This window comes from Squalius cephalus (genome assembly GCF_949319135.1).
Source record: "Squalius cephalus genome assembly, chromosome: 8".
NCBI lineage: Eukaryota > Metazoa > Chordata > Actinopteri > Cypriniformes > Leuciscidae > Squalius > Squalius cephalus.
The window spans coordinates 5978765-5992795 of NC_137129.1; the positions used below are offsets into that span (position 1 = coordinate 5978765).

At 37.2% G+C, this 14031-nt stretch overlaps 1 protein-coding gene across 2 annotated transcripts in view; it reads right to left on the reverse strand.

Moving 5' to 3' along the window:
• The window catches only part of vps50 (VPS50 subunit of EARP/GARPII complex), a 125857-nt gene that overhangs the window by 87168 nt on the left and 24658 nt on the right, over positions 1 to 14031 (reverse strand). For both annotated transcript variants that reach the window (XM_079879312.1, XM_079879311.1), the window contains exons 6-11: positions 13745 to 13815; positions 12148 to 12265; positions 11993 to 12028; positions 11593 to 11675; positions 4581 to 4623; positions 3510 to 3608 (exon numbers count right to left, since the gene is read on the reverse strand). In XM_079879312.1, the coding sequence (XP_079735438.1) occupies positions 3510 to 3608; positions 4581 to 4623; positions 11593 to 11675; positions 11993 to 12028; positions 12148 to 12265; positions 13745 to 13815 (450 nt within the window). The remainder of the gene's footprint in view (positions 1 to 3509; positions 3609 to 4580; positions 4624 to 11592; positions 11676 to 11992; positions 12029 to 12147; positions 12266 to 13744; positions 13816 to 14031) is intronic.

Consider the following 14031-nt stretch of genomic DNA (forward strand, 5'->3'; position numbering starts at 1 on the left):
TCAATTCAATCAAAATGAATATCAGGATATTTGCATTCTCCTGCAGGTCAGTGCGTTCAAATGCAGACAGGTGGAAATCTTTCAATAATATATTCAAACGTATTTAAATGAAAATGATGTAGCTGATGGGATCATCAACATCTTCTGCATTTGTTCTGTTAGGAATAAGATTTTTTTTTTTAAACAAACTTGAAAACATCAACACATCTAAAAGACAAACGTGATTGAAATATCAAATAGGCTGAGAAAAACGAGCAATTACATCCATTACATAGATTTAAAAACAAGTAAAAAGATGAAAAGATGAAAAGATGGGGAATTAGATGTGCAGTCATTAGGCTAATTGCTGAGTTCATGGAAAAAAAAGCCAGAAAGAACAGCATCTCTTAAAAGGGACAAACAACTGTTTTAACAGATGACGTACATACTGAAACAAGGTTTGCGTTTGATTTGGTTAGAACTTTGAAACTAGATAGTCAGCAAACACATCTAGCTGAAAGCTTTCTGAAACATCAAGGTCAGAAATATCCATCAGTGACGTCTTGAGTCGAGAAAAACGCATTTCAATGAGAAAACGCATTTGAAATAATTGGTCCTAGAAAGAGCTACTGAGGAAAAAAGTCAATACACAAAGCAGGGGAAAAGATTATCAGAAAGATTCAGCCTAGGGCTCCAAGTGGTTTGATAATCAAATTTGATTAAAAAAAAAGATTAAAACAAAAATGAAAAGATAAAAAAAAGTTTTGGTAACACTACTTAAAACCTTTATGTATAATGCATTAAGCATTAATCTCAACAATCTGTCAAAGTGCATGAATCTGAAACTCTAAACTATACTTGATAATGATTTTCTATTGATTTTATCAATTAATTGTTGTGGCGGTTAAGCTGGTTTTTCATAAAATACTCTCTGCATGGATTTCATCATGTATCCCATTCAAGTGTCACGAATCTCCTAATAATCTCTTCAACCACAGTTTGACTCTCTCAGGGGGTCTCCAGAGGGACGACTCTTGAAATCAGACTCAATTTCAAGGGATATGTATGAATCACACATCTTGCAGTCAGTCCTTCAGTAATTGCGGGTTGATCGGCTTAATCGGTAACCTCTGATGAAACGGCCACAGCCTGTCTGGCCACAGGCCGCAAATAAATTAAGTTCTAAGAGGCGCGCGTGTGTGTGTGTGTGCGCGCGAATGAACGTAGGAATGAATAAACAGAGCAGCTGCCATCTTCTTCCCGAGAGGCTGTGGTGATCAAAGTGACACGAGGAAGGCTGTTTCAGATGAGACAGGGGACGTCTCAGGACACATATACTTGCATACTTATACAACACACAAAGAGATGCCCACAGACACACTATCTGGATAGGATTCATTTTCCAAAGTTGGTAAATTGATTGCAAACAAGAAAACCTTCTATTAATAAATGTACATTTTAAACAGAATTTGAAAATAATGTATTCCTGTGATGGCAAAGCTGAATTTTCAGCTTCATTTCTCTAGTCTTCAGTGTCACATGATCCTTCAGAAATCATTCTAATATGCTGATTTGCTGCTCAAGAAACATTTCTGATTATTATTATTAAATGTTAAAAACAGTTGTGCTGCAGTGGCCACTCTGAGCAGTCCATGAACGGACTCACCTTAATGATTTCATATTCTTTTAATGACGGATGGGACACCAGCAGTATTCGAACCACCAATTGTTATTTTACCCCGAAAGTTGGCAAAAAAGGTCTAAATCCATATAAAGGTGCACCAGTCCAGGCAGGAAGCATTTTTCAATTTTGCTTTAGTTACAGTGTTCAAGGTCAAAATAAACGAGGCTGAAAAATAATAATATACCGCAATCCCAGATATTTATATCCGGACAAGATTTCTCTGAGGACCCCTGAAAAACAGTAGGTCATTTACTCCATACATTTTTTTTCTGAGATTGTGTGAGAATGCAGATGGGAATTAAATCACAAAGCACATTCTCCTCAGATAAAACTAGTCCTTATCAGTATAAACCTAACCACACATATACCATTAATTAAAAACAATCAACAATTGTTCAAACTCAACTAAAATTTCAGGTTTTTGACAAAGCAGTAAGTTAACATTGACAGCAAGAGCTGATGCTTGGAGATCTCCACCTAAACAACACTGTTTTATTTATTTTCGGACTGTTTGGCCTGCTCTTATTTTTCCCTTTATCCAGTCATCTCACAAACAAGTGCAACCGTGCGTGTCTAATTCTTTAAAAAAAAAGTGGATCTTTTTTCCTGTGGATCAACAATAGCAGGAGATTTCAACCTGCATGTCGTTTTATAAGGGGACGGGGAAGGCGCCAAAGCAGAAGCAGGAGTGGGCTTATAATAAAACCAACAATGAGAGATTTTTTCCTGGATTCTGCTATTAAATCACAGCTTTGTTGTGAAAAGTAGGATACAATAGAGTGCACTTTCCTTCTGGCAAATCCTATGCCAGGTATGAATCATCTTCCCATTTTGAGAGGAAAAAGGAGAAAAGTGAAGTGTAGGGGAAGATTGAGTCAAGGAACACTGGATAAAATGGTGACGACTATGCCTATTATCTTATCTAAATGCAAATATTTCTAATAATTGTGATTATTGTGCACTTAAATGTTTTTTTTGTTTGTTTTTTGTTTTTTTTACATGAATATGGAAATGTCATTAAAAGCACTTCAAATAAATAAACTAAGTACAAATGTCTCTGGGGTGCATGTGCACAATCTACGGTTGTTCATGCCATTCTCAGAAAAGTACAATCTGTTAAATGTCACATTAAACGCAAAGAGTTTCACTTTCATCTTATTTTAATATTTAAATGGCAAATTGTTTCGGCTAGTTCAGGTTGAATCCCAGTAAAATGACAAGTGAAAGTCAAGAATTTAGGTCAGAAATATTACTATTTTGTAATACTGAAATAAAAATAATTTATTTTATTTTTTTTATAAAAATATTGCATAAAAATTAATTTATTTTATGCAATATTTAAATTAAACTATTGCATACAATTAATTGGAATACTGCTTAAAAACTAAACAAACGCATAGCAAAGACAAAACAAAATTAAATCTAAACCAAAAACAAAATCAAACCAAACAAAACCAAAACGAAAAATCAAACAAAAAAAAATAATCAAACCAAACCAAAACCAAACAAATCAAACCAAAGAAACCAAACAAAACCAAAACAAAACAAAAACAAAAACAAAAACAAAAACAAAAACAAAACTTCAAATGACTGGTGGGAATAGAAAGTGAACTAAAGTATAAAATTAGTTTATTGTTATCATTATTATTATTATGTTGTTCAACACTTTCTAATATTTGTTCACAACAAAAATCATATATTTTGTTGTATGACTCCATGATCAACATGAAAGCCTACACTGTGTGCAAGTGACATGAACAAAACAAATAACAGCTATTTGAATGATAATTCAGCACCAGCCAAAATGTCAAGGTCGTGACAGCCCTGTAATGCTGCAATGACTCACCTGCGTCTTGCCCAGAAGCTTATATGCCAGTTGAACTTTGGTGTAGTGAGAAACCTCAAAGTGCTTGCAGGTTTTGGACAGCGCCACATCTAGCTGTTCCTGCACGGATGAGCATGAAATCAGCAAGATCAGCATAGAAAGTTCAGTGGCTTAATTACAGTGCATATGAAAAGCAGAAATAGGCAAAGTACTTGAAATCCTCATTTTAAGGTGCTAAAATGAACAATCACCACAAATGAATAAGGGCCGTAACAATCTGTGGTTTAAATCACTGATGATACTGAAGGCCAACTTCATTTTGAGCTCAAAAGATAAGCATTCACATCCTTAATGAGTTGGGAACTTGCTCTGCTACAGAAATAGAAAAGTGGCATGAATCATTGTAATTTTGGTGGCAGCGCTCTCCGTTGGCACAGGCGCTGTGCTATTCGCTAATGCGAGTGATGAGACAGCAAATGAGATAAAAAGACGGGGAGGAAGGGAAAAGAAAGAGTGAGATTCAGATATTAAGAGAGAAACATGAAAGAAGAGGGGGAAAAAAGAGAGCAAGTCAATGAGTAAAGGAGTTGTATGCGAGGCTGGGTGCCATCCAATTACATTTGCCACACAGAAATCTCTGAATAATACAGAAAATGCCATAAACAGCACTGCTGGGGAAATTGTGTGTGTGTGCGTTTGTGGCTATGCGTGATTGTGTCGGTATGGGCTTCAATGCAGCTTCCAAGTCCTGAAAGCCAGCAATTTATTTAATAAAACACAGTCCATCTGCCTTGGGGCCTCGGAGAATGAATGCTGGCAGACTGACACCCTGGGTGCCACCGTTAGACGCACAAACGCATGGTCAAGTGTTCCTTCCGATCTGTTTAATTCATATAATGTTGAAGCACTACATCAGGGCAACTGCTGTTGTTAAATCTGTCAAGGGTGTGTGAGTGTTTCTGAAGGGAATAGGGTGATCTGAGATTGAATGTCTGATTTAATGAAGAAAAAGGTCACTATAGATTCTAAGTTTGTCCTGAGCCTAAAGACAAAAAAAATCATTAATCAATTTTATTTCTAAAAGTCACGTACCTCGATTTGCTCCAGAGTGTCTTGCAGTTTGGAATTCAACTCACTGAGAAAAAAAAAAAAAAAGACATGGATGACAATAGAAACAGTTGAACAAAAAAACTATGTTGGTTTATTGGGCAGCAAAGACACCCATTGTGTTCTGTTTGCAGAGCAACACAACAAACCATCAAAACCATTATAGCAACATGTTGGAGGAAAAGGCAGCTTGCTTTCACAGAGAAATGGGCCGTCAGAGCGAGAGAGCACTAAACAACACAAAACTAGCACCATGCACAATGACATCTGTGGAAAAAGCAGACACTGACATTTGAAAAGCAAGGATGTATTTTTCCCGAACATGGCTTGTTTATTATGTGCAGATGGAACAAGACAGATGTGTGTGGTTAGTGTTGAGAGGGATGTGCTAAACTAGTCAGTGGGTTGTCTGAATGAAAAAAAAAAAAAAAAGACTAGTTGGTCTTATGAAAGCCATGAATAATAAGGCAGATTTAGGGTCATGTCAACCACACACCAATCATGTAAAATTAATGAATGTATGAATATATCCATACAAAACAAATGCATACCAATATGTTTGAAAAAAAAAAAATCTTAATAGGTTTTCTAGGACTAATCAATATAAATAATTACATAATGAAATAATTGTTTCGGACATTATTATTCCTAAGCGCTTATTTTATAGAAATAGTTTAAGCATTAACATTTTAGTGCAGAAATGAGAGTAATTCTCACCTCATGCTCAGGTTTGATAAGGCCGCATAAGGGCTAGCCAAAAAAGTTTAAATGTTACAATAGATTGTAAATGCTTCTGCGTTCTCTTGAAAATGTTTGTGTTCCCTCTATAACCTCTGCGCTCGCTTGCAAATGTTTCGAGTTCTTAGGGGAACACTGTTTCTGCGAGGTGACGCAAAGGTTTTGTGAGCAAATGCAAAGTTTCTCAGGAAAAACGCAAACGCATCGAAATATTTGTTTTCCTCCAATCTCCATTTTTTCCATCACCATGTTCCTTTAGGGGCTCCATAATTGGGGAACCATCAAAATAAAGTGTAAGCAGATGTTAAACAGACAGTCTTGTCTTCTAATACTCTATTGAGAGTTAGTTGTCATGCAGTTGCAAAGTACAATGTCTCATGTGGACCATCAAAATAAAGTCAGTGTTACCAATTCAAATTTTCAGTTTAAGTACTACTACCAGTACTACTCTCCACAGGAAATACATGACTTCGTATCTGTTGTTTAGTTTTTTTCTGTTTTTACCATTCAAGCTAGTATTTCAGTTTTATGCATATTGCAAACAGAAGGCGACCTGAAATCTGACAGTAACTGTTGAATACAGTGGATTTGTTACACAAGTTGATGCATGTAATAGCGGTGCATTTATATATTTATCCCCTTTAAAGCACCGCCAGTAAAAATACTAAAGCTAAAACTAAAATTAGAGATCATATCAGAGTCTAAAAGAGCTTTGGCTCTTTTAGAAAAGCAAAGCATTGGCTGCAATGCCAGCTGAGACTTATAGCAACATGATACCAGCAGCAACTTTGCCGGTGGCCACGCATAATCATGATCTAACAATAAGAACAACTGCATTTCATTTCACAAGCTCACTCGGCTTGACATGAGGGATTGCCCGGCCCCCGTGGGCCAGTGCTGTTGAAAGATTAGACAGAATGCATAAAACTTTAATTAATCTGCCTCTTCCTTTTCCTCATCCTTCCCTTTTTTCTCTTTTTCCTTCTCTTTGAAGGCACTGAATGCAAAAAGAGGTGTTCCAGCAAACTCTTCCAATAAACTAAAGCACGATTCTTGGCATGAAGAAAATCGTGCAAAAGCAGGAGGTTACTCAATATGCGACGTTGTTTTTGTGTCGTGCCAAAAAAAAAAAAAAAAAAAAAATATCAGGAGAGGACGTGACCTTTTCATAGGTTATTCCTTCTGACAAATACTTTTGAGTGCTAGTGTTCTGGACGAGTTATTGATGATGGGGGGAGGAGGCAGAAGTTCTTTATCTTTAGTGTGCCTCCATCCATCAGAGTGGGCTCTGACTCAACGTGGGTCCCCCTTTTCCTCCGGGGCCCTCAGAGAAAACCCAGCATCACGTCGAGCGGATCAATTACTTCCGACTCGCAGTTCGTCAGCACTTCTCTGAGCCACGCCGCTTCCTTCAGGGAAGCCACACGAAATCACATTTTAATGAGCTTTCACGGCAGGATCCGTCGCACAATAAAAACATCTCCATTCAAACAGTCTCATATCATCATCGTGCCATTTCGGCTTCTGAACATAAATCCTGTGCTAATAGCATAGGGGCAGTGGTGTTAGATGTGATTAAATTAAAGGATGTTGCTGGATTTGTGGGCAGTGTTTGTAAAAGTTGAGTGTGCTGGGCTGTAAAACCACACCGCTGGGCACTTTTGCAGCTTACGTCTCTTTGCAATTAAGTCGGCTTTCTTGCACCTGAGTGAGCAGACAACTGAAGTGTCCTTTACTGGCAGAATAAGCGCAGAGATATAGTCCATAACTAGCTGCAGGAAAAGAAAGCAATTATTCGAAAAAGTTTCAAAGATATCCTCAAAATCCAAAACAGGTTTAACAGTCTGCAGATGAAGCAACATGTGAATCACTATTTCTTCATGTTGCAACAGCACACAGTTCATGCCAAGAAAGCAACTGACGGATCATCTTTGATTTTAAAGGTGTCAAATCACGAGAAACCAAATTTCCTTTGATAGTTTGACATAGTAAGAAATCATGCTCTAACTATCAGAACGTAAAACTTTCCATCCAAAAAGAGGGAGTCTTTCTGAACTTCTGCAACTGTCTAGCATTAGACAGATGAATGCAATATATGACTGTCCACTTTAAACATCAATTGGACCATCAGAAATTGGCACACATTTTTACGGTGAGTAAATAAGATAGATGCTATTATTCCTAAACTCCAGAAGATCTAATGATAATGGTTTCTGGTTACGTGAAGGACATGCCAACCCAAATCATTTCAGTCCGATCTACACTGACACAATGTGAAGGTTGTTGTTAAACGATAAGGTAAAACTATTATTAAACGATTATTATTATTAATAGTTATGCTTGGGTGGCAAACAAAAAAACACTACAGGTCAAATTGTTGGGGTCTGTTGTAAGTGTAAATGTAATGTAATATTTTAAAAAAAAATATTTTCAGCATCATTACTCACATGATCCTTCAAAAATCATTCTTATATGCTGATTTGGTGCTCAAAAAAAACATTTCTTATTGTTTTCAATGATGAAAACAGTTGGGCTGCTTAATTTTTTTTTTATCTAAACAGTGGGGTTTTTTCTGGATTTTTTTTTTTATTAAAATTTAGCATTTGTTTGAAATAGATATTATTTGTAAGTCTTTACTGTAACTTTTGATTAATTTAATGCACACTTGCAGAACAAACGTATTAATTTCCTTTAAAAGAGTCTTACCGCAAAATTTAGTAGTGTAAAGTAAGTGTACTGTAAGTGTACTTAAAAAAAATAATAATAATAATAATGAGACAACTTTTCAACTCTCAAAATTCAGCTGAGAGTGCTAACGTGTGGATTGTTTCCACAAAAACCTGCTTTGAATGTTTGAAGGTCAGTTAGCAGGCACTTTGACAACAGAAACCCAGCTTTTGACAGTCTCCCCACAGACAATATGAGTCATATTCCATTTGCTCACGTTCACAAATCTGTGGGTAATCTTCTTTACGGTATACCCTGTCAATTCTCATCCTCTGTAGGTGTGTTAAAACGTTTGCATTTAAAAAGGAACAGGGACACCCAGATCTGAAATCTGAGTATATCTTGGAATTGCAATCTCAACGGCTAGAGAATAAAGTTTTACTTTAGAAGTAAGGAAACAACCGAGTGACATTTCACTCCGTTATATTGACCGCAGGTGTTCGTAGACTCCCTAAACTCAGACATTGGGTACATCTCTTCTAAAACTCCTGTGTAGTGATTCAGACACCATTACCCCACAGAGAAATCAATATCTGCCCACACAAATGCCTCATAGCTCAGAATCTCAATGCATCTAATTAAACATTTTATCACTTTTCACTGCAGGGATCGAAACGGGGAAAACCACAATGCTATCACCATTTGGATACTGAATAGTAAAGAACAAAAAAACAAACAAACAAAAAAACAGCAGGACTACCAGCAGGACTGTCCAAACCCAACTCTGACCTTTTAGAACTTACAGGTTCTACTTGACCTCAAACTGACCTTTTTAATGATCTGAAACTAGTGCTGCATCTATAAAAATGTTCAATTCTGTCTACCACACTTTTGTCCAAATTTCAAGAACCATTCAACCTGACTCATGAGTAATGCAGAGGCTGACGTCAACCTTCCCACAGACAGCCATTTTCACCTACCTCACTGTTTGCTGTGGACTAATTGCCAGAAAAACATAAGACAAGGTGGAAAAACAACATGACAAAACAGATGGCTACTACAATCTGAAGACTACATAACTGCCAGAGTGTTAAAACCCCAGTACACCAAGCCTAAAATGCCTTTGATATTCCCTGGGTATCAGTGTAATGCACAAACATATGAGAGCACATTATGCATCATTTTATTGAACGGTTAAATGAGGAAGGAGAGCAAGTGGCCAGTCAGCTCCACTTTGTCTCCTGCTCTCTTACATCACAGCTATGCCTTTATCAAGACAGCCTGGACCTGGACTGTTAAATGTTCCCGCTGCAGGTCTTATTATTTCTGCTGCTGCAATGCTGTCTATCTATCTATACTATACCACCCCTATTTAATTGTAACAGGCGAGAGTGTAAAATGTGACTGGTTCTTCTCTCCTTCATTGCAGGCTTTTGTGGCCGTCCACCTTTCTACAATCAACAACTAAAATGCAGCAATGCATGACTATGACTGTATCCCCAATTCCAATTTTCCCTCCCCCATTTAACTTTTGTAAAATAAAAATAATAAAATAAAATATTTAAATAAATGAAATAAAATAAAATATCTGGTCTGAACATTTTAAATATAAATGTTCATTCCATTCTTCCTTCAAAGGGAGGGATTTCGCATTGAGCAGGTTTCCATGTACTTGCATGGATATCAATGCAGAGCGGGCTGACTGGAGGCTGATCAGATAGCAAAAACTTCCTGTGCCAAGAAGAAAAAATAAAAAAGAGTGTGCAAATATGTATGAGAGAGAGCTAAAGACTGCTGAACAATTGCTAGTATCCTTTATAAGAGCTACTCTGACTGCACCCTCCCTGTCTCTCAGGCCACATTCTTATGAGATAAAGACATTTCATTAGTGCGGGTCGTGAGATATCTATCACTGGAAAGCAAACAGGTGCATTTATTCCTCACCATCATACTCGCTGATTAATCTTAAGCACCATTTCCTTCAACACAGACTACAGACTGTTTTACGCAAGAACGAGAATATCTTGAGTAATAAAAGCGACGTAATGCCATTAAGGAGACAGCATGACTACAAATTGATACTGCAATTTGTGGGGGGAAAAGGGGAAAAAAACTCAAGAAAAAAAACATATTGGGAGCAAAAAGCATCTTTATGTGTTGACAGCCAGCCATTCAGATGTGGCTTGCAAAAATATAATAAACAGGCTTATTAAAGGTGCAGTAAGAAATTTCTGAGAAACACTTAATATTTGAAATCGACACTGAAACAAACCACCCCAAAATAACAAACACTATGCAACCACTAACAGCTGGAGCATCAGACAGCTTGTGCAAATACGGATGAACCAGCTGAAATGCAACAACAGCATATCTTGGTTCTGTGAAACCGCAAAAAAAACAATGGTACTTGAGTATCGAACAGAAACAACCCTTCTTCCAATTTTATTCATCTGAACTTTTCCTCTGGTAATATCTCAGCTATCTCTCTTTCTCCAGTCTTCCTACAAAGTTATTGTATACATTACTACAGTAAGTACTTGCATCACAATTCTTAACAATATTATTTATAGAGCTGAATAAGTTATATTGTCAGAATTGGCACAAAATCTCATGGCAGGTTCATTGATCACAGTTTGATAACATGTTGCATAATTACAGGGATTATGGATTTTATTTAAATTTGGTTGGGTAATATAAGTGTATGTGATGATTGTAGCAATATCGTGCATTTTAGCATGCGTTTACATGCACCCTCATAAGGCGATTATAATGGGATTTTGGCAAAATTGAGATTAAACTTTACCTCGTATAAACGCAATACTTCGATCAAACTAATGCGATTACGCTCATAATCGTAGCAACCATATTCGCATTAAACTATGCGGCGTACGGGAATTTTAATCGCAGTAAACAGGCATGTAAATACTGTTATCTTATTATTACCGCTAAGTGTGCATGTGCTTGGACGTACACAGATGTCGTGTGTTGTTCACACAACTTCATGAATTACATTATTCTGAAGTTTTCTCTTCTCCAAATCGCTAAACTCTGTCAACACAACTCGATGCGCAGTCTTTGCTCCGTATCTCCAGATGTTCATGCGATGTATGCGATGTTCATCACGACGACTAATAATATCCAGTTTATCCTTTAAAAAAAATTTGATTTCTTCTCTATTCCAGAATATATTCAAGTAAAACAGCTTCTTGAACTAGAATTTTTTTTTAGGGATGGACTTGATTATGTCCATCAGGATTTGATTGGATAATTGGATTTGCTATTGCTGTGATCTCATGAGAGATCCCCCCCCCCCCCCCCCCCCCCCGCCAGTAAACACATCATCAGAGAAGAGAAGAGATGTTGTTGCAAGAGGGAGGGGAATTTTTTCGATTAAAGATCACCGAGGGCACAGTGTGAATTAACAAAAAAATATTAATGATGTGCACAGATAAAACATTGCAATATTCCATTAATAAATCAAGGTGACTTTAAATGAATGGCTACAAATGTAATCAGTTCAAGCTCATGTCATTAATTTAGGGAACTCAGCATCTGGATCTCTCACCAGTCCCGTCAGCGGTTGTCCACCCACCTTATACAGTTGTAGTGCTTGAATGTGCTGGCAGCCTTTTGGCATTCCAAACACAGCTGGATGGCGCCTGGATAGTCCTCCTCCTGTAAAATGAAATGCTCCATTTTACCTCAATATCTTTATCTAGACAATTTTTACAGGGCCAAAATAGAAAAACTGAGCTAAGAGTTTAATGAATGATGTTAGATTTCTATCATTACCCTCACAACGATGGAATAAAGATCATATTTCATGTGAAATTTACATTTTGAGGACATAGACTAAACACTTCAATTAGAGGGTGTAAGAGACAATCTTATACCAAAGCATCTAATGCCTTCCTAGTTGTTTGTGAGTTCTCTTTCAAAAATGAGGTGTATTTGTGAATTGCACATTTGGACAGATTTTTGTGCCAACTTACCTCTAGCATTTCACTCAGTCGAACATCAGTTCTTTGCTGTAAGAAAAGCAAAAAGCAGAAGGACAGGGTGTCTGTGAAACTGGGCAGCTGGAAATTACCATGCAGAGAATAGAAAGTCTCTGTTTAGACATTAACAATGTTGATGAAGTGATTACCAGAGTCTTTATGGTCCTCAAAGACTTCAGCAATCCTGTCAACAGCTGTCGGCGTCTCTGATTGGCCAACAGCCCAAGGCTGGCTTCGGTAAAGCCTTCTTTAGCAGAACGAAGCTGCCTGGAAGCAGAATTACAGCATTTGCGCCGATTCTACAGCTCATCAAAACTTAAAGCAATGGTTTGCCTAAAAATTTAAATGAGTTTTTACCATTTACTTACCCTTGTGTTGTTTGAAACCTGTTTTGACTTTCTTTCTTTCAAGGAATAAAAAAATAAAAAAAAGTTCTTCATGTTCTTTTTTAAACAACTACAATGTGTAGGGACTTAAGTGTCAAAAGGACAAAATAAAACTTCATTTAAAGTAGTCCATAAGACTTCTGAAGTCATATGATAGCTTTTTGAGCAGAAAGAGAGAAATGCAAGTTGTTATTCACCAAAAAACTTGGCATCATCTCTAGCTCTAATGATGTTTACGCACATCTACATTTATAGAAGAATAAAACGCCATCAGCTTGTGCTAGTGGTAAACAATTAAAGCAAGATGAATCACACTTTGGCAATTGTGTTTTTTATATGCACTGAAAATTAGGAGGAAGCAAAAAAAGGAGAATATGGACGTGGTCATGGCTAGGGAAAAGAGGCCAATTTTGTAAATGGAGCTTAATGTAAGTAGTTTTAAGTTTTAGCGGCATGTTGCGTTGATCAATATGCCATTTCATGTTGCATTTTTATTGGCTAGTCAGTAGACGTATATAGGTCGTAGCAGCAAACACACTGTGAAATGATCATGTTAAATTTCTAACACTGTCAGAAAATTATTGCAGGCTATCTTTGGTCGCAAGAGACCGGGACAATGACCATCTTTGAACTCCTCTCACTGAACGCCATAGGACCACCGTTTAGGAGCCATGACCACAGAAATCACCACGACTGGACATCTTTTGTCTGGGACAGATCAAAATTGTACAATGTGTACCGGGCATTACACAGTTAATTTATCCGCATTTTAATATGCTCTCATTCATAGAGATTTTTAGATGGATGCCGAGGCTTTTTAGGTCGGGTAGAATCTGTCACTGAACTGCACCAGAATAATGATTGATTGCAATAATCACTAAGGCCAGATGACGAAAAGATCGTACATCAAGTCCATTGGCACATTTTTGAGAGTTCATGAGGGAAGTAAAGATGGTAAATTCATGAGGAAATTCTTTCACCAAACTAGTATAAAAGATTTGTTCTGGGTGAACCAGTCCTCAAAATCAACTCCCTGATGGAACAGCTCACTGGAGTGAATAATGATGTAAATCTCTTGCATATCCGTTTCTCACATAATGCCATCGCGCGACTTCAGAAGCCTTGGAATACAGTGCATGGGCCGTATGGAAGAATTTTTTGATACTTTTATAGACCTTTTTAAAACTTGTAAACTTTAATCCCCATTCAAGTCAATTGTTCTTTTTTTTTTTAGTTCCACTATAGAAAGAAAGTCAATTTGGAACAACGTATGAGTAAGAAATGATAACATAGCTTTAATTTGTTAAGTGTACTATTCCTTTAAACCTGAACATTTTATAGCATTTTCTAGCTCTCTGACCTTCGTGCATTAGTGCAGATGACTGCGGCCAGCTGCAGGTTGGTCTGCAGAGACGTCACTCTCTCCAGCTCCTAAAACAACAATGATTTTCAAGTTTTTTGACAGAGTTTATCCAGAACATTAGGCAACCATTACTTTGGTATCGTTTGAAGCAGGCAAGACAATTGAGACAATGGCTATGACCTTGCTTTCATATAGCTGGATATTCCCTCTCACAGATAACCATGATTCTAACCTCTGTGCTTAATGGGTTCAGGCCAGAGACACTCTCTTCTATTAGACATGTT